The 20191-nt window shown below is 53.1% G+C and overlaps 1 protein-coding gene across 1 annotated transcript; it reads right to left on the bottom strand.

Annotated features, from left to right (window-relative positions):
- Positions 1-771: 771 nt before the first annotated feature.
- On the bottom strand, positions 772-18355 carry IGF2 (insulin like growth factor 2). The gene is made up of 4 exons (XM_036385070.1): positions 17872-18355; positions 10161-10323; positions 3318-3484; positions 772-2869 (listed from the first exon to the last, which is right to left on the bottom strand). The coding sequence occupies exons 1-4, from the start codon at positions 17974-17976 to the stop codon at positions 2627-2629; spliced, it is 678 nt and encodes a 225-aa protein (XP_036240963.1). The 5' UTR covers positions 17977-18355; the 3' UTR covers positions 772-2626.
- Between the last annotated feature and the right edge of the window lie 1836 nt (positions 18356-20191).

The raw sequence follows: 20191 nt of genomic DNA, 5'->3' as shown, positions 1-20191 counted from the left end.
ACACCAGATCTCACCAGGAATCACTGGGCATTCACCTGGGGGATTCAGGTGGCATCTGCCACAGGACTGAGGTTCCATGTTGTGTTTAAGGGCACCACATGCTCTATTGCAGTTTTGAGCTTGAAAAGAGGAGCTGCAGTGCACTCTGCTCCTCCACAGGGAGTGGCTCTTGGTGTGGCCTGCTTCCCACCCAACTCTCACCCCAGGAGCAAAAGTAAATGAAAAGTAAATGAAAAGTAAAAGAAAAAGTCAGGCTTCATATTCTGGATGGATATTTATTTGCTTAACAGGTTTTCTTTTTTTTTTTTTTTTTAATTTTTTCTTTTTTGGTACAAAGCATCCAGGAAAGCTTTTACTTCTCTTTTTAAAAAATAAAAACTAAGTTTTTTTTTAAAAAAAGACACATGAAAAGGAAAAAAAAAGTCAATTATTTGCAATTTCTCTGTTTTTATTCTGCCTTCCCACCCCACCCACTTCCCTTTCCCCCTCCCTAATTTGGACTGATTTTCATTCTTTTCCATATATATTTAATAAAATAAATAAAGGATTTTCTTTGTCGTGTATTGCAGTGCCATTTTTTTAAACAAAGGCTTCATGGCTCAACATTGCAAGGTAATAACAAACAAAAGGATTATACATTAAAATCCTCCCCCTCTCAAGACTCCCCTAGCCCTCCCCTCCAAACCACGAAATAGAATACAATTCAAGTAGTCTTTTTTTTTTTATGTTTTAAATGTATGGATATATAAGACAAAGCAAGTACAGAACTGGTTAACAGAGTGTCCCCATTTTATTAGCAAGTGAGAGTATATTAGGGAGATGTAATTGATTCCCCCCCCTTTTACGGTTTCTAGACAGATAATATATATTATTTTAAACCCAACCTATTTTACAGCCCTCTGCCCACCTCTCAAACCCATCTGCTGACCGAGTCCCGAGGCAGAGCCTGGCCTTTCCCCATCCCGTGCAGCAGCCCCAGCCCTGCAGCCACCCAGGCACAGGGGCTGCCCTTCCTCCTGCACACCCTGGAGGGCAGCGAGGGGAGGAGGGCAGGGATGCCAGGGTCCGGCCGGAAGGACACAAAGGGCAAGAGAAGGAAAAGGAGATGGCAGGGCGTGGAACTGCTCCTTCTGGAGGGGCTCGGTGTGAGGGCTGCCTGCCTGCCTGCTCGCTGGACCATCAGCACTGCAGCAAGGACAGGGAAGAGCAAGATTCCCCTCAGCTCAGGAAGCCAAGCTCCAGGGGGTCCAGGGGGTCTCCATGGCCAGGGGGTCCGTGCAGAAGCAGGGCCTTGAGTTCTAACTAGCAACACCTTCACCATTCAAAATAGTTTGTCTCCAGAACAGTTCCCTTTTAGTCTAAGTTGCGGTGGTTGTGTTGTTTTTGTTTCTTTTAAACAAAAAAAAGGATGCGTGTCGATGTATTCTGTGTGTGCGTGCATCTGTGTACATGAGTAACAGCCAACTAGCTCATATGGTCATGACCAAGCTATATTTCAGAAGAGAAAAGAAACACATTTATCACACTTTTCCTAAAACGAAAAGCTAAAATTTCAAGTTCAGTATTCGCTATCTTGTCCTTCCCTCCCCACCCTCCCTTGCTATTTCTGGGTTTTTTCCCTTCCAACTTACTTTAGCACCATAACACATTTTAAACATTACAATCCCTCTTCAGATACTACACAAAATGTCCCATAAAAATAGTGCTTTTTTGCCAAAAAAGTTATATAATATATTATATATATAAATCAACTAAATCCGTGGCAAATGTGCAATGCAGACGCCTCCTCCATTTAAAGTGAGCATCAGCTCACTTTTTTCTTTTTTTCTTCTTTCCCCTTTCCTTTTCCTTCTCTCTTTCTTGCTTTCTCTCTCCTCTTCGTCTCTTTCTCCCGACATCGGTGATTTCAAAAAAGGTGCAAGTCGATTTGGAATCTTGTAATGAAGCACACACACAAAAACGCAGATGGGGGCTCCTCGGAACTTCTTCTCAGGTACGTTTTTCTTTTAAAGGTGCAAAAGAAAGGTATAAAAATAAGAAAAACCAAAAGAAAAAAAAAAAAACCAAAAAAAGAAGAAAAAAAGTGGGGTGGGAATGAGGCAAAAAATCTTTATCCCTCAATGTTTCTCCCCGTTCTATTGTTTTTTTCACTTTATTGTCAAGAAAGACACGGAATGGACGCTTCGAGAGAAAAAAAAGATTAAAAAAAAGGATTTAACTTCACATCCTTTTTTCCTCTTGCTCTTTCTTTTGTCTTCTGGCGTTGGCACCGGGGATGTCACGCAGCACCCAGCAGCAAAAAAGTTCAAGTGCCAAACTGTCCCTTCGCAAGTACAGGTTTGGAAATACCGGGGGCGTGGGGAAACGAAACAGGTGTGGGAAACGAAAGAGCCCTCCCCCCCACCCCAAAGGGAAGATGCCGTGGGAGCGGTGCTGCTCGCCACCGCCGCCGCCATCCCCTCCTTGCTGTGACAGTTGTTTGGTTGGGGCCGGAGCGGCGTGAGGGTGCCCCGCCGTCCCGCTCCTCGGCTCAGCGGCCCTGGGGACGGAGGGGCTTGGGGGTCGGGAATCGCCAGTCCTCCCGCCCTCCCCCAGGAGATCAAAAATCGAGACGGCTGGTCAGGGTTCATTTCTGGGGGCCAGCCGTTTCCGGGGAGGCTCGTGCCGCGGGGGGCCTCTGGCTGGGCAGGGAGATGAGGGGACGGTGCAGTGCCTTGGCTTCCTCAGCCGCTTGCAGCCCCTCCACCTGCCACCGGTACCGGCGAGCCCGCAGGATGTTGGGCGCGTCCCGCTGCCGCCGCTGGGAGCTCTTCTTCTGCCACACGTCGTACTTGGAGTACTTGCCGTGCGAGGGCTTCTGGAAGCTCTCCTGCAAGGAGAGGGACAGCAATATTAGCCTCCACTCAAGCCTGCCCGCTCTCCAGATGGGGATTCCCTTCTTGGACCTCCATCCCTCCCATGGAAATATTGCCTCATCCCTGGAAACAGTCACAGAAAGGTTGGACAGGGCTCTGAGCAACCTGATCCAGTAGATGCTTATTGCAGGGCGGTTGCACTAGATGACCTTTAAAGGTCACTTCCAATCCAAACCATGCTATGACTCTGTGACCCAGCCCACCTCTGGTTCCCCACCTTACTAAGAGCTGACTTTTGGCAGGCTGTTTGGCACGACTTGCCAATGGTGGCTGTCTCTCAAAAGCTCTGCAGAAACACAAGACCTTGCAGCTGGGGTTTGTTCTCTCCACCCACGGCCTTCCTGTCTTTTCTCTCTCTGTTTATTTCAGAGGAGGGCCACCATCCCTGCGCAGCCTCCTCACCTTGCTGAGTGCTGGCAGGCCCGCCAGAGAGGTGGCAGAGAGGTCACGCTCCGACTTGACGGATTTGGCGCAGTACGTTTCCAGCAGAGCCAGGTCGCAGCTCCGAAAGCAGCACTCCTCCACGATGCCCCGGTTGATCCGCCGGTTATTTCGTCCCACTGGCCTACCTGCAACAGCAGACACCCTGGCATTAGTCACCAACCTGGGCTGGACCCCCTGTCCAATTCCTTGTAGGCATCCCTCCACCACCAGCCATCAGAGACTCCACATCCTTCAGACACAGCAGTGCTTCTCCCAGACCAGCTGACACGCACCCGCAAACCAGCCAAGTGTCATGTTAAGATTTCCCAGACAAATGCTACTGATGCCAACACGTGCCTCCAGCAGCAGTTTAAAGGCACTTTAAATGATGGGGGTTTATCTCCCTCCTCCATCTCTGGCACAGATGGCCTTCTCAGGCCCAGCTGAGAAGAGGAAGCTCAAGCCCAGCCTGACCGCCAGCGCCGTGCCGATTACTGCGACCGTCTCTGATGTTGATCCTGGCAAGCGAATTTTATTAGAAAGAAGCAGCACAGCGTTGTGGCTGCCAACCTCCCTCCGCCGGATCAACACTCAGGCAGGTGAAGCGAAGCAAGGCAGCTAAATTTTACCAGATGGGACAGCTCTGAGACAGCTGCAGAAAGAATACAGGCTCCCACACCCGCCAAGAATAGCTGTTAAACTTAAAATCTTTTAATAAGGGTTCCTCTCCCATTTCTGCCTGCAGAAGGATGCAAAAACCCATGTCTGGTGCAGCAATGACCAAGTGCATTTCATATCACTGCTTAATGATGGCCAAACTGCTCCAGAGGAAAAGCTTACATCAGTTTTGCCATGTTTCCTCCCCCTCTCAAAATAAAAGAGACGAGTAAAGTTGAATTTCTGATGCAAAGAAAATTTGCTTGGGAATTGGGGCTTCCAGAATGTAAACCAGACCTAAACAAAAGGATTTTCTCCATGCTTTTGCATGTAGCAGGTTATGCTCTTGTGCTGTTGTGGGGTTTGCAGCTAGGCTGCTGCACACTGCCGTGAGCACCTCCTCCCAGGGCAAGGTGCTCCGAGTAAAGGAAACAGAGGCCAGCAACAGTGGGGCTTGCAAACAGGATCTGGTACCACATCCCAGCCAGGAGATTTCTGGCAAAGGGAAAACTGAGAGCGAGTGGTGTATAGCACAATGCCTAGCACTGCTCACTGTGGCATGCTGAGCCCTCACCTCCCAGCTGGCCTGCAGGAGCACACAGCACTGCCCACACCGGCCCTGTGCATGACCCATGATCCACACTTCTGCACTCCTGATGAAGCAGGCACTCAAGTCTTAGGCCTTGGTGAAGACCTAAGTCGAGCTTACATGGAGCTGACCACTTTCCCTGAAGGGTATCCCACCCTGGATGCCCACGCAAAGTTCCTCGGGACAAAGGCTGTAAAGCACAGTTCTCTATGCATACAGTGCAGGCCAACATGTGAGAAGCAGTCCCAGATGTGCAATACAGCTGTGCATGTGGGATGCAGTTCTGCATGTGGGTGCATTTAATGCAGCCCCACACGTGCAATGCAGACATGCATATTCAACACAGTTCTCCCTGCACAATGGAGCCCCCTGTGCACAATGCTGGCATGCAAAACACCATGAAAATACCTCGCTGCTGCCTCTATAATAGCCTGGCAGCAGGGCACCTGCTCTCTGTTAAAATCAGTCGTGTTCCCATAGGCCAGGAGCCCTCTGGTCCATGCTGCTGTATTTCCAGCATGCTCAGAGGTTGCACAAACAAACACAGCATCAGTGTGCTGGTTGATGGGGCAGCTGACCCATACCATGAGACCTGCCTCTGGGAGTCACTTCAAATGCTTTCTTGTCCACATTCGTCCCCCTTGTGCCCCCACCTTGCTTTTCTTTTTCTCTAGAAGAACTTCAGGCATGACCTTTAACCAGCCCCACAGGGAGATGAGAAGGCTGGTTCTCCCTTGGCAAAGGTTCATTGAAGAGATCACTGTTAGGAGTTTAATTTTCTCTCTTGTGGTCAATAAACACTGGATTTGGCCCTTCCCTGAAAGGTAGGGCAGATGTGTTGGGTGCCCACAGCTCAAGTAGTGTCAGAGCAGGCAGCCTGGGTGGTGATGGCCAAAGGAGACAGGGACAGGAGCCAGCTTAGGGCCAGCTGCAAATATTCTTCTCTGTGCATGCAATGCCCAGTGAGATCCGTGGGAGAGGTGCACTCCAGCAATACCCCACACTGCACGTGGCCCCTGCTCAGGTCCTCTCAATCCCAGTGCCCAACTCAATCCATGGCAGGCTGCTGAAGCATTAAGCTGCTCCACAAAGGCATCCTGATATGGGCAGAAGGAGAGTTCAGAAGAGAAAGAGAAAAAATTAAAGTCACCCCCTCTCGCTAGCACATTCCCTAAGGGCTACATTCACACTCCCGCTGAACAGAAGGCTGCACAAGTGATGACACACATGGTTTGAGGAGAAGTTGAGGTTTTCAAAAAGGTTACATATCTCCTCTCAAAAACAGAAGTTTCCCACTTGCAGTTATGTGTTTGTTTGGAAAGAAGAGGGGAGGAGAAAAACAATGAGGAAAGCGGGACTACATTCACTGCTGTGCCTTCAAGGGCGATTTCTGGTGTTGGTACACAGGGGAAGATCACGTCAGCACGTGTTTGCAAATGCCAGGTGTGCCACCACCAGGGTGAGCTCCCAGCGGGGACCACCACACTGACACAGCTTCTTCCTCCCTGACTGCTGCCCCTGCCTGCCTCTCAGGTACATGTGTGGCCCCCAGCCCCAGTGTGCTGCTCTTTCTCTCCTGCACAAAGCTGCTGCAAGCCGTTCCCCTTGCCGGCACCACTGCCAGCTCCACCGTGACTCTCCGATGGGGCACGTTTCCATTACATAATTGTCCGTACGGACCTTGCCAAATGCCACTACAATCCTCCGGGGCAGAGTTACTTTAGGGAAAAAAAATAAGCAAACATAACAAACAGGAATTTAGTCTCAGAAAGTACCTGGAGAGAACAGGACATTGCTGGCTAACAGCAATATTGCTGCTGACCTGGATTGGGAAGAGCGTTTGTTCTGTAACACAATTTACACAGGGACTAAAGGTTGAATTTCCTGGCTTTTGCCCATGGGTGGCATCTCTCTGTACTGCCACTGCCAAACCCAGGGAGGGTTTTGCCACTCCATCCCTTGCCCACAGGGGAGAACTGCGTGGGCAGCAGGCTGCGGCATCGCCAGGGGCACACGAGCCACTTCCCATCACAGCAACGACCTCCTCCTCCTCCTGAGGAAACTTGCTTCCTCTTGGCCTTCAATGAATGGTCAGGCTCCCCTTCTCCCAAAACTGTGCTTCACCAAAACCTTCTACAGTGCTGCTGCTGAGGGGACAAGCCCTGGGATGCAAAGTCCTGTGATGCAAAGCCCGGTAGTGTGAAGCCCTCCAGCTGCCTGGGGTTATTCCTGCCTAGATACAGGCTCTCCTGACAGGGCATCCCAGAAGTGGCACAAAGCCAAACCCGTTCCTGGGAAAACCCAGAGGCCACGTACCTGCAGCTCAGCTAGGCCACTGTGACAGAGGAGGCACAGTGCCCACGGCCATGGGGGACAGGAGGGTCCCTTCCCTAGCATGAGCACCCCACTGCTCCTGGCTCCCCACCCTCACCAAACAGATGCTGTGGGGAGGGGTGCACGGTGCTGGTGCCACCCTGGCTGGGTCCCCTCTCCTCCGGTCAATCAGGCGGTCAGCCGAGTGGAAGGGGACTTTGGGTGTAAACAGTCCCCGTGCCCCTGTCGCAGGAATGTTGGGAGCAACAAGGGGGCCTTTGTGCAGCACCAGGCCCCGTCCCAGTGCCCCCGGCCTGGCCCTCCCCCACCCCGGCACCGCACTTTCCCCCCTGCTTTTTCCTAGTATTATTCGGAGGAGCGGCGGGTGCGCAAGAATGTGCCCCGTCAGCACAAGCGGCTGCAAAGAGCTAAATTCTTATCAGCTGTTGGAAAGGAGGAAACAGGAGCTGTTGTTTACAGAGAAGTCGGCCGCCTCTCCCCCTGCAGCCCCTTCTCCCTCCCTGCCAGAGCTGCATGACAGCAACTTCAGGGCTGAGGCTTCCTCTCGGCCTGCCCTGCTTTTCACTCCAGGCTGGACTCAGCATCCCTCCGTGGGCTGTGCTGCTGTCCCTGGGTGGCTCCTGGGGAGCAGGGGTACCAACCCTGCCACAGTGCCATGGCACAAAGCCACCACCTTGACAGCAGCTGCAGCCAAGCCAAAAGACTTAAAAGTCACTGAGAGGAAGCATCACCAGTGCAGAGCAAAGCGTGCTCAGATTCAGCTCTAGCTTGCCCACGCATGCCTGGGGTAGATACAGAGCTGGCATCACCATTTCCACATGTCCCAAGGCTAGGTAACCTCAGTGCTGCCGGCCCTGCCCCTGTTAGTGCAGCTCTTCTGCAGCCCCAGCTCTTGGAGGCAGCTTCAGCATTCTCAGCCCCAAGCACCTGCCAGCCGTGGTGCCTCCCAGGACACCATCTGTGCCTGCATCCCCCTTGCACTGATGCAAGATCACTGTATCTCACAGCCAGCTTCCCTAGCAAAGTGCTCTCTTGCATGAATGCAGAGCATCACAAGTTCTTAAATAATTGCTTCAGAAAAAAAAAGCAATAATGGATTTTCGTACAATTTTTGGTTTTTTCAGTATTACCAGCCTGTCCAGCAAGCTAGCCCCCAGGTATGCACAGGACGAGGCTCCCCAAGTCATTTATTTCCTGTGTGAACAGCTGCTTTAGCACAGGCTGCTCGTCAGGTCACACATCCCAAGCTGTGAGGTGCTCAATGCAAACCCAGGCTCAGTTTTAAGATGAACATGGTCAGAAATAATTGCTTAGAGAGGGAAAAATTATGTGAAATGGGGGTGTCCAAAACCTTCATCAAGTAGAGGCATTGCCCAAAAGTCTTCAGCCTTGCATGGCACAGGCTGGTCAGATCCTGAAAGGGTTAAAATATTGGACTATGTTTCACCCCCAGTACCTGGGCTTACCAGAAATATTCAAAAAGGTAAAGACAGGAGGGGACAAAAAGAAATAATGTAAGAACCCCCTTGCAAGCACCCGACTGGCCACTTGGCACCAAGAGACTTGTCTGCCTTCAAAAGTGTTTTTATTTTGGCCTGGGCAGCTGGGTTATTTGAGGTGAAAGGAGGTCAGTTTGACCTTAAAACAAAAGCCCCATTCCCTTTCATCCCCAGAGAGAGGGAGGAGGGAAGAGAAAGCAGGGAGGGAGACAGATGCTCCCCTACATATAGAGGGAGAGGAAGAGCTGTGAGAGCAGGAGAGGCACTTGCCTCCTTGCCGTGCTGGTAAGAGAAGGGGAGATGAAGAGAGGAAGGGCAGCTGCCATGCAAACCCTCACTGCTTGGCTCCATCACAGCGAGGAAGTGCACCCAGAGCACCCCAAAAGCACCACCTGCCCGCAGCACCCAGGAAGCCATGAGAAGATCCTGCTGCTCAGCTGGGATGGGGCAGGGGCATTGCCCCCAGAGAGCTGCAAAGCTACCTGCAGCCTTACCATCTGCCCAAAACTGAAGCTGAAGCCCTTTCCAACCTGAATATTGCTTTGGCTGGGTGTGGGATCCCTGCACCTCTCTCTACCCAACATCAGCAGGCAGCAGGAGACAAGTCTAGTAAAGCATCCAGGTTGGGAAGGGACATCCAGGTTAGAAAAGGACATCCAAAGTCGTTCCTAGCTTTGCAGCACCCCATTGCTCCCTGCACAATCAGATTGGAACAAGAGGGAGGCTGGTGCTCAAATCTACTCTTCCAAAAAAACACCCTGTTTACTTGAAAGTGACTTTTTAATTCATTTTCCCAAGGCAGAGACAAGACTGCCAAAAGCACCATATGCAGCTGGTATCTCCTTTCTCTTCCCCTCCATTTGGCTTTGCATCTTTCCTGTAGACAGTCACCCTGTGGCTCAGTCCTCAGTGGGGAGCAAGACAGTGTCTTCCCACTCCCAAGCAGAGCAGGACACCGAAACACCAAAACAAGGTTATTACACTCGAGGCACCTCTGCCCATAGATTACTGAGCATCCATTGTCACTGGTTTACTTCTCATCCTCCCTGTTTACCAGGTAATCCATTGAAATGCCAATGGTCCAAAGACCCAAAGCATCCTGGTGGAAAGCCCACTGCAATCAGCTGGTCTGAAGCCATCTGCACGCTGCACACAGCAGCAGTGCTGCATTTTTTTTGCATTAGCTGCCCTGCAAAGGGGTAAGACACCACTCTTCAGCAGCAACTTCACCAGTGGTAGCTGGGGGGTCACAAAGCTTTGTCACAAAGTTTTGGGACCAGCCAAGAAGGTGCTGCTATACCCAAGCAAAGCCTGCTTGGGAGGGGAGAGTGCTCAGCTTCCTGCCTGCTGTCAGGATGCAACGCTTAGGCAGCAAAGCTTCAAAATAAACCAGGGCCCAAACTCAGCAGAGCGCTGGCTGCAAACACCCTCGCTATTGTAAAGATTTTCCCTTTTTCCCTGGTGAACCAGTCACATATGGTTCCCCAGAGACATTCAACTATCCTGAGCATTATATGTGGGACCCAGCTTCCCCATGGTACCAAACAGTCCCCAAAACCAGTGCCAAGTGGATGCCTGTCACCCCGACCGTGTCTATTTTCTTGCTCCTCTCCTGGCCTGCTGCCATATACAAGGAAATCCCAAAAAGCATCAGGCTGGGAAACCCCTCCTTTCCCTCCCGGCCCAGCTCTGCTGAGCCAAGGTGTGGGCTGGGGGCAACCTGCTGTAGTGCCCAGCACTTACTGAAGTAGAAGCCCCTGTCCCCGCAGACGAACTGCAGCGTGTCCACCAGCTCCCCGCCGCACAGGGTCTCCGCCGTGCCGTAGGCGGCCGCCGAGTCCAGCGCGTAGGCCAGGAAGGCCAGGAGCAGCAGCAGCATCCGCCTGGCTGCGCACATCCTCGGCACCTGGGGACAGAGGCACAGCGTTAGCACCGCGGGACAGACCCCCCCTGCCACCTCCCCTGCCCGCAGCACACCGAGGGGATGCCCAGCCATGCCGGGATGCTGCTGCTGCTGCTGCTGCTGCTGCTGCTGCAGGGAAGGAGCGGCAGCGCTGCGACAGCCGCTGGCTGGGGTGAGGCCAGCTCCCTGCGCTCGGCCGCCGGGCAGCAGCGCCAGACAGACAAGGTTTGCATTGAGGCGGGTTTTCCATTGGAAAATCCCACTTCAGCCTACCTCTGAAAGGCTTTTATTTCCCCTGCTCTTTCAACGGCGTGATTTTTTTTTTTTTAATTTTTCCCCCCTTTTAAAAGAGAATTTATTTAAATTATTATTAGTAGGTGTTGTTTTTTCCTCTTCTGATGACAGGTTTTCATGCCCTGTCTGAAAACATGTCCATGCAAAGCGAAATCAAGTGAAGCTTCAACCTGTCCTAGAGCTGCTTTTGAGGAAAGCTGGGAAGAAGAGCTTTCATCCCAGGCATGTGAGAGAGATGAGGCTCAAGCAATCAAGAGGCTGATTGCACAAGCTGTGTTTGCTGATGAGTTGGTACTGAGAAGACATCCCTCAGGAATAGTGTGGTCCCATGGGAAACACACCTGAGGCATCACTAGGGAGGGTAAAGGCAGTGTCAGACAGTGCAGAGCACTAAAAAGGAAACTCCCTGGATATTTGCTAACCAGCCCAAAGACTCAGCTCCAGCAAACAGCTTTACCTCCGTGTCAGCCTCTGCAGGTGTAAAGCAAGGGTGCTATCGCCCCACTGAATGGGGCAAAACCCATGAATGGCTCAAGGCATTATAGTCCCTCAGTGATGAGCCTCATAGTACGCATGCAGCCAAAGAACACTGAGTTTTGACCAGACAGGTAAGCTCAAAATGAAGAGATGCACATCAAAATAGCAGACGGTGGGTGGCAACCCTAATCTCAAGCAGAGCATCCTCTCTCCTTGCTAATATTCAACCAAGACACTAGATCTCACATCCAGCTTTCATCACCATAGCATCTGAGCAGCTCGAGAATAATATCAGTTAATGAATATTACCTCACCCCCCCGGGATGCTCGGAGATGGAGCCGAAGCCCAGGATAGATTAAATGACTCGCCCAAGGTCACAGGGGAAGTCTGCAGCACAGCCAGGAAATTAGCCCAGGTCCCCTGAGGCCCCACTACGGTCCTGCCAGCAATAAAGACACCCTTGCTCCCGAATTTTTAGTAGCACGTAGCTCAAATTGTCACCGCTAGAAATGCATCATGCTTACAAGTCATGAGCTCTGCTGAGCAGCGGGAGGACAGGGATCAGCAGCAGGAAAAGCCAAAGCAGAGGTTTCAAGGTCTGGGTGGGCTGTGGGGGACGTTCCTCCTGCTTGAGTTTTGATGGCCATAGTATTGCTCAGCCTGTGCTGACAGAGATCAGCAAGACTGGCAGAAGCCCTCCAAAGCTCTGGACAAGAGAGGCAGCAGCCCTGGGAACAAACTGGTCTCAAATCAGCAAGTGATGGGACCAGGAACAGCTTTTCCAGTAGCAATGGTCCCTTCAGCACACTGCAGAGACTTTGTTCTGTATTACAGTAGGAGCAGAGGGATGACACCAGGCTCTGACACCACGCTGCCAAGCTGCAGTGTTTTACCACCAGCACCTTTTCACCTCATTTATTTTTTTATCAAGTGGCCCACAGTTGTTTATTGGGCCTTTCCAACATGAACACAACATCACTTTCACTGCTGGAGTCATGCCCCTGGTGCTGCAATGTCAGGGGCCAGATCTCCAGCTGACAACAGACCAACCACCCTGTTCCTGTCCCTTTTTCAGCCTTTTTTTTTATGTGCAGATCCCAATTGCTGGTGTCTCCAGGTCTCAGGTAGTGCCAATCATTGCTGGGGTGACAGATTTGCCACCAGCCAGTGTTGCCATCAAAGGCACTCATATGGGATTTCAGGACAGCCACATGTTCCCATATCCCCATTTGGGCTCATGCTGGCTGTGGGCACTGTGGCTAATGAGCAGGCTGCATGCTGGCCTCCTCAAGCCAGAGCCAGACCCGACATGAAGGGGTTGATTGGTGGCACAGGTGACAAACACCATTTTTCTTCCACATTCAGTGTAAAGAAAAGGGTGAGATGCTCTGAAGCAAGGGGAGACTGAGATTTTGTCAGCAGATGATATTTGATGCTGAGGAGACCTGATACCTTCTGTGGAAAAACACTTGTGCTCCTCAGAAAATACCTGCTCCTGCACAAGCTGCACTGCAAGCCCCTGGCAGCCTTCCCTGCCTCTACTGCAAGCTCCTTCCAGGTGCCCACAATACCCCATAACTCTGGCCAGGAAACACCCCTGAAGCAACAGGAACAGGGAGAGCCCCAGTGCTGTCATCCAGAGCACGGCTAACGTGGAAGTGTAATGTGGAAATCAACCAAGTCCACCTTTGCCCAGGCACCAGCCACCAGCCCTTCCCTCTGCTGTCACCTTGGCGTCTGCCTGCTCCTTCCAGTAGCTGTGTAATGAGAAACCAGGCAGCAAAGCAAAGAACATCTTTATTTACTACCCAGTGCTGCAGTTTCCCTCCACCTTGATGCAACCCAACTCAACTCTGCAAACCCTCCCCTCTCCCTTTGGCCCTACTGACTCTGCAAATAAAAGCCCCCAGACTTCACACAAAGGCTACAGAGGCTCCCAGGGTGCCATCACTCGCTCAACATCTCCCAGTAGCCTTTCAGCTGATCCTTCCCTCCCTCACAAGCAGGGATGAGCAGACCCATGCAGGATAGCTTGCACCCACCTTGCCATGGCTGCCAGAGCAGGTGCTGCTCACCCCAAAGGAGGGTGTCATGGCACAGCTGGGTACCTGCAGCCCAGACCTGGCTGGTACAAGCACCATGCCAGCTGCACCAGTGGCAGGAACTGAATGGCTGCTCAGCATGATGAGTCTAAGCCCTGTGAATAACTCCAAGGCTTCATTCTCCACTGGAAACATGAGACAGCACAGCTTTCGGTTTTGGGTCCCAAGCATTAGGACAGGCATGGTCTCCTCAGCTGTTGAACAGGAGCAAATTCACACCACTGGTTGAAGAACCTTCCTATTTTACTAGAAAGCCTCTCTTACATGAAATGGAACAGGAATAAGGCAGCAGAAGGGAAGTGGGACACTTCCCTAAAGGACAAGGTCCTGTCTCTGCTAGAAGTGAGGGTACAGCTACCACTGTCCCATTCTTGCCAAAGCAGGTTCAACCAGCCATGCTGACTGCTACTGCTCTTTGTATGCCCAGGTAGAGCTCAAAGGCTTTGGGATGAAGTGGGATGGCAGCATGAGATGTGCCAGATGCCCAACAACCTGAGCACCAAATTCCTCCCCAGGAGGGCATGGAGCCCACAGTGTGCAAGAGGGCGATGCAAGAGGAATCTCTTGGTTGCACAGGTGACCTGGACCATCCTGGGAATCATACCTGAAGCTCCTCTGAGTAACTCACATCTGAAGTAGCATGATCAGAGCAGAACAAGCTCAGACAAGGTATCAGCACACACTGCTGGCCTCTCCCTCTCTGGAGAGGGTCTGCTTTGCTCTCCATCCCTCATGTCCCTCTCATCCCCAGCACCACACACAAAGCCAGTTTGACACTGTTCAGCTGCAGGCTGCCATGTGCAGGATGTTCCTACCTTGGAACTCCTGTGTATTCCTGCCTTGTGGCACTGCACCCACAGCCAGGGACGCCCAAACACCTCTTGGCAGCCCCCTGCCAGCAGAGAGGGTTCTGTCTGAGTGGCTGTGATGTGCTGGGAGTGAGCCCGAGGGCAGGTCTGCAGTGGAGTCACCCTCCCACCCGAGACTGTTAAAGGATTTTGTCAGGATCTGCTGCTGAATCAGCTGGATCGACAGTTTCTGTCCAGCTGCTGGGGAGTTGGGGGCCAAGAGGCCACAATGTGCTAAAAGGCCCAGTTGCCAAGTCTCAGAGTACAGCTCAGGCATCCCTTGCATCCAGGCTTGTGCTGAGCAAACCAAACCATGATGCCTCTTGGGCAACAAATATCTCCCCAAAAACAGAGACAAAACCTCCTGTCTGACCTAATTCCTTCTTCAGTCTGGCCTTCATTGCAATTTAATATGAACAGAACAACGTAGGAGGGAATTGACAGATGGCCCAGTCTGTAAAATTTGGATTTGGACAGCGAAAAGAAAAAACAAAAATCTTGCTTCTTTGTGGAGCAGTGCAGCATTTAAAAGGGAGCATAGCAAAAGAAAAGTCATCAGCCCAAACCCAGTGGCACATGTCAGAGGGGAAAACCCCAGTTTGCACATCCCAGCATCCCTCACACTCCACCCCTTCAAAAAAAAATAAAAAATAAAAAGGGCAGACTGATGTTTTGCTAGTCTGATGACTGCCTGTGAGAGATGCTGAACATCTGCCTCTCTGCATTACTCCTCTCCATGGCCAGCCCCAGGAGAGTGGGGAGCTGAGCCGGTTCTGAGCATGGCAACCCCAAAGGAGCAGGATGTGGGCATGTGCCAACCTCTCAAGGGCCAAGAGAACGCCACCCCTGCTCATGGGGCAGCCCAACCTGGCACAGGGTGCTGGGCCATGATGCCCCAAGGTGCCAAGGAGCAAAGGCATAGTGCAAGCCAGTGTGAGAGGCAGGTGCCTTGGCAGCTGAAACCACCCAGGAGCCACATCTTGGGCAGAGGCACAGGGATGAGGTGCCTAGCAATACCTGAAGCCAGAGGAATCACCTCATGCTGTGCCACAGAAGAGCCTCTCTCTCTTCATCTGAAACAGAAAGGAGACTTCCAACCACCCACAGCTTGGAAGAAGCAAGCTTCAAAACACAAAACTTTTGACCACTGAGTTGTCAGGCTAATAAAAACTACTCAGGAGGACCAGGGGTTTTGCCGTTTAGCTCAGGCTTGAAAAAAATAAAATACCTTCTGATTCTTGGCACCTGGCTTGCATGACATTCATATGGCTGAGGCTGGCAATGCTGCTGCTATTTTTAGCCCTCACTTTTTTGTCTTCACTGCTCATCCCCATCAGCAGCCCACCCCAGCCCACACCAGAGGGGGGTCACCTTTCTGCCTTCCACCCTGTGAGCCTGGAGAGGCACCTGCCTCCTCTGCCTGTGGGGCAGGGAAATGCTGCCTGCACCCCATGCCTATATGTGCTGCAGGAGAGCTACTGTGCCTGTGGAAAAATCAAGCTGAAAAAGGTGAATGGGGTATTCAGTACCATTTACTCACCCCACTGGGGAGTAAGAGTGTATTGCATAAATTTTGGTTTGCAGCCCAGAAATATTTGATTTATTGTATTTAAAAAAAAAAAAAAAAAGGAAATGCAATCTTGCTTAACTCTTCTAAATACAGCTGGCAGGACCCAGTGAAGGGATTTAAGTCTGTTTTAGTAGCCTCACTTAACTCCTTTCTTTATTGTTCCTCTCTCCTTTCTGCATTCCCTTCCAAAACCTGGAGTATATCAGGGAAAGTTAACAGCAAGTTAAGCTGTTAAATCGGGAACTGTGGTGACTGGAGTCTACTGGCAAATGATATTCCCACAACACGTTGAACTTGCTTTATGTCTTGGCAGAGCAACTTTAACCCCTTCAGAGCCGGGCTGTAGCGCCAAGGCAGACTTCCTCCCCTGGTGCCCCCCACCTCTCGTGACCCCTCTCACAAGCATGCCGAGGGAGGCCGATATCGCTTTCCCTGCTAAGACACTCATCAGCTTTTAAAAGCAAAGACAATCCAAAGAAGGATCGGAGAGGTCAGCCCCAGGACACGAGCTGGGAGAGGGTGGGCCACTTACAGTGCTCGTATGCACTGCTGGAAACGCACCAACTCCTCGGTCCCTCTAAAAATAAGACCTCACCTGCTGTGTTTGCTTTATTTAAAAAAAGAAAAGTGCAGAAATGCTTTTCTCTGGTGCTCCGTGAGACAAGCTGGGCTCATGCTGAAGCCTATAGGAATCGAGGGGAAGACACACACTGACAACTCTGGGTTGACTGGTCAGAGCAGCAGCCCTCCAGCCAGGCTGAAAAAAAGATCACCTGTCAGAAAGAGCACTGGGACACACACGCAGACACATTTTGGCTCTCAAATTTCATGCAGCAGTGGGAGGGGACCTGCGGTGTCAAATCTTTTATCCCTTAATGAATTTTCACAGGAGCTGGGATAGCCCCTTTGAAAGGTTGAGTGAACTTGTGTGGGTGTCAACAACACGGAACAAGATTTACAGCTCTGACCCATTCACCCCCACCAAAATTGTCAAGTTGGGTCCAAAACAGCACAGTGGAAGTCAAATCAGAAGTGTCAGTCAGTTTTATACCTCCAGATGTCCTTAGCACAAAGTCATCCTTAACAAAACCCCACGACCCAGGCTCCTCAACTCCACTCTAAATCAAGGCAAGAGGAGGAATAAAAATCCCAGCACATTGAACCCTGCAAAGTAAAAGGGAAAAAAAAAAAAAAAAGCCTCCCACATACACACACAATCTGACAATAAACAAACCCAAAGAAAAACATGCCTCAGTCTCCCAGGCACATCCCAGCATTTGAAAGAAAACTACAAATTTTGTATAGGAAGCCTGGGTTGAAAGCAGAGGCTCTCCCGAGGTGTCTTGTTTAAAACCACCCACACAAACCTTGTTTTTACACTTGATTGCTCCACACCACCCTAGCGAGACCTGGCGTATCAGCAACCCTGCTGAAGCACCCTTGGCAGGAGGGGAGGCAGCCACATCTGCTGGTACAGTTACGCTAAATCCGAGTTCCCTCATGTGCCCCAATTCCCTACTGCTCAACAGAGTGCCAAAACCTTTCCAAGTTGCGCTCTTAAAACAATTACTGTAGGGAAAAGCAACTGGGAAGGAAGAAGAAAAAAAAATATTTAAAAAATCACAGAAAGTCGAAGGCTGCACGCCAACCATTAACTCTCACTCCATTTTGGCTTCGCTTTCTTGTTTTTCCTCGCTGTATTTTTATCCCTCCCGAGACCAAACACACCGCAGTGTTTTGCAGAACAGAGTTTAATCATCTCGCCGGTCTCCGGAGCCGGGGCCCCGCCGGTGCCCTCCCCGCGCGTCTCCCGCTGCCGCAGCCGCCCCGCGCGGAGGGAGCTCCGCGGGCAGCGGGGGCCGCGCAGCGCTCGCTGCGTGACCTCGCATAGCCCCGGCCCGGCCCCCGCACGGCCGCGCCGCCGCCCCCGCCGCTGCCTCCTCCCCACGCGGGACCGCGCCGGCACGGCCCCGCCGGCAGCATCGCGGCGGGCAGCATCGCGGCGGGCGGGCGGGAGGGACCCCGGGATACCCGCGCACCCACCGCAGCGGGGCCGCCCCGCCGCCCGCGCCTGGCCCGGCGCTCGGGGTCCCTCTAGTGACACGCGTGGGGACGGCGCGGCTCTGCCCGGCGCGGCTCTGCCCGGCGCGGTCGGGATGGCTCAGCGGTGCCCGGGCGGCGCGGCGCGGCTCTGCCCGGCACGGCGCGGGCAATCCCACCGTGCCCTGCCCGCGGAGGGCAGCGCGGAGCGGCGCTTACCTTGGCACTGCCGCTGCTGCTCTCAACTTCTTGCGGCGGCGGCGGGCCGGGGAGGAAGGCGGGCTGCCGGCAGCGCTCATCCGTGTGTGCCCCGGCGCTTGACATGCTGCTCTCCTGCCCTGGCAGCGATCGCGGCTTTGGCTTGCCTTCCCCGCGCCCTGGCACGTTCTCCTCGCCTTGCCTTTTTGGTATGTCAAGTCCCTGCTGGATTTTGTCTGAAGGATGTTATTTTGTTACGATCAGGTATTCTGTTATTCTAGAGAAAGCGCTCGCTCGCTCTTTCTTTTCCTCTCCTTTTTCTTTTTTTTTTTTTTTTTCTGGGTTGTTTTTCGCCCCCTTTTTTTTTTTTTTTTTTTTTCTTCCCTTCTCTTTCTCTCCTGCTTTGGCTGCCCCTTGGGTGGCTCTCACTTTTGCGTTTACTGAGTGCGTCCCTTTGGTCGGTGCGAAGGGGCCGGCTGCCTCGCTGCCCGCTGCTACCGGCTGCTGCCCCACGAGCGAGGAGACAAGCAGGGCGCTCCGGCTTTTATACCTTTTATACCCCCCCAATGGGCATGCTCTCCCGGCGAGCACCAGCCCGGCCACGCAGCCAATAATGTTGCAGAGCGGTCTAACCCCCTCTCTTCCCTCCCTCCCTTCCTTTCTTCCCTCCTTCTCCCTCGTAACCCTCCGGAGTCCAGCTCGGGAGGGAAGAGGGGACAGAAAGTTTTTGCCGCACGGTTTCTTTGCGTGCCGCTACCCGGGATGGGAGCTTTACCCCTTCTGCCGGCCCCGGGTGCGAGGGGTGCTCCGCGCATCCGCGGCCGCCCCGCAGGTGAAGGGAAGAGCTGTGGATCCGCACCCCGAGCCCCTGTCCAAAATACCGAGGGGCACCCCTTGAGCGCCCCTCGCTGCGAGGCGGGGAGCCCCGAGTCCCGGCGGGGTGGGAGAGAGGAGATGGCCCCGTCCGTCCTCTCTCGGGTGCCCCTCTGGGTGCACACGGGCACAGGTGTCGGCGCCGGCCGCCGAAGGGCTCGGAGGAGCTGCCGGCAATGGCACGGGCATTGCCGCCCGGCCGCCGTGCCTGCCCCGCCGCGGGCAGCGAGCCCCCGCGGCCACCCCTGCGTGTGCGTGCGGACAGCATGGGCGCTGCCCCTCGCTCCCGGACCCTGCACCTCGCAGGGCACCCTCCCTCCGCGGTCCCCGCTGGCTGGGTCGCCTGTGCTTCCCGCCGGCTGCTGCAGGCGAGCAGTGCCGGCCCTGAGCCGAAGGGACTTTTCCCAGGCTGTGCCGAGCGTGTGCAGCAGCGCGGGCAGAAGGCGCTCCCGAGGCTCCGCGCCGCTGCACGGCGGGCACACCGGGCTGCATCGGCTCCCGAAGATCTGCCTTCCGAGGCGAAGGAGCCCCAACCCCGCTGGCTTTCAAAGGCAGCCCCCAGGCAGCCTCCGCTGCCCCGGAGGGTGCCCCTCTGCAGGGACACGCGTATCAGGCTGCGCCACAGGCGGGCACCCTCTTTGGAGCGGAGAGGAGCGGGGCTACCTGAGACCTGAGCGGCAGGTTGGCCTACCTCAGGTAGCGCTTGCCATAGCTAGTGCTGCGAAAGGGCAAGGATGCAGCAGTCCTCACCCCAGCATGAAATAAAAGCCCACCCCCCCCCTTTTTTTTTTTTCAAGTTTGTACTTTATTTTTCCCTCCAAAGATCGGAGGTTTGCTTCATCTCTCAGCAGTCGGGATTGCCCTAAACGTGCCTAAGAAAACGTGAGCAGGATATTATCCTTTCTCACTAGGCTTTGGGCATCCCTTCCTTTGCTCCCGAGCATCCTTGTGTTTGCTGTGCTGTTCTCTGGGATGTGTCCCTGCGCATCCCACCCAGCAGTCCCGGTGTCAGGGCTCTAGGCTACAACCGAAACATCGGCACATCTGGGAGGTGCTGAGGAAGCAGTTCCGTGCACATCAGACTCAACCACGGGCATCAATTCTCAGCTCCTACGCTGATATTTAAAAATGTAAAGGAGTGACCTGGCCGTCAACGAGACTGAGCATCTGCCGGCGTGTGCCAGGGCTCCAGATTTCTCCTTACCTTGGGCTTTTGGAGCTTCTCCTAGATGCCCAGGACTTAGTAAATCCGAGTTGTGGGTCCTCGCAAACTGCTCAGCAGAGGTGGTCTTAACAAAGAGCAAGCCACCTTTTCCTCCCTGCAAAAGCAGAACCCATCAAAGGAAAGGACCCAACCTTGGCAGGGGGGTCAGCAGGGCTGTAAGCTACTGTTAATAGCTGAAGGAGCCCCGCTCCCTTCCCCCAGCTCACCACAAGGACCTCCTGAGAGTAGACAAAAGAAAGCTTG

This window comes from Molothrus ater, chromosome 6, assembly GCF_012460135.2.
Source record: "Molothrus ater isolate BHLD 08-10-18 breed brown headed cowbird chromosome 6, BPBGC_Mater_1.1, whole genome shotgun sequence".
NCBI classification, from domain to species: Eukaryota; Metazoa; Chordata; class Aves; order Passeriformes; family Icteridae; genus Molothrus; species Molothrus ater.
Note: the sequence above shows the minus strand (reverse complement) of the source record. Positions and strands in the feature narration are given on the sequence as shown.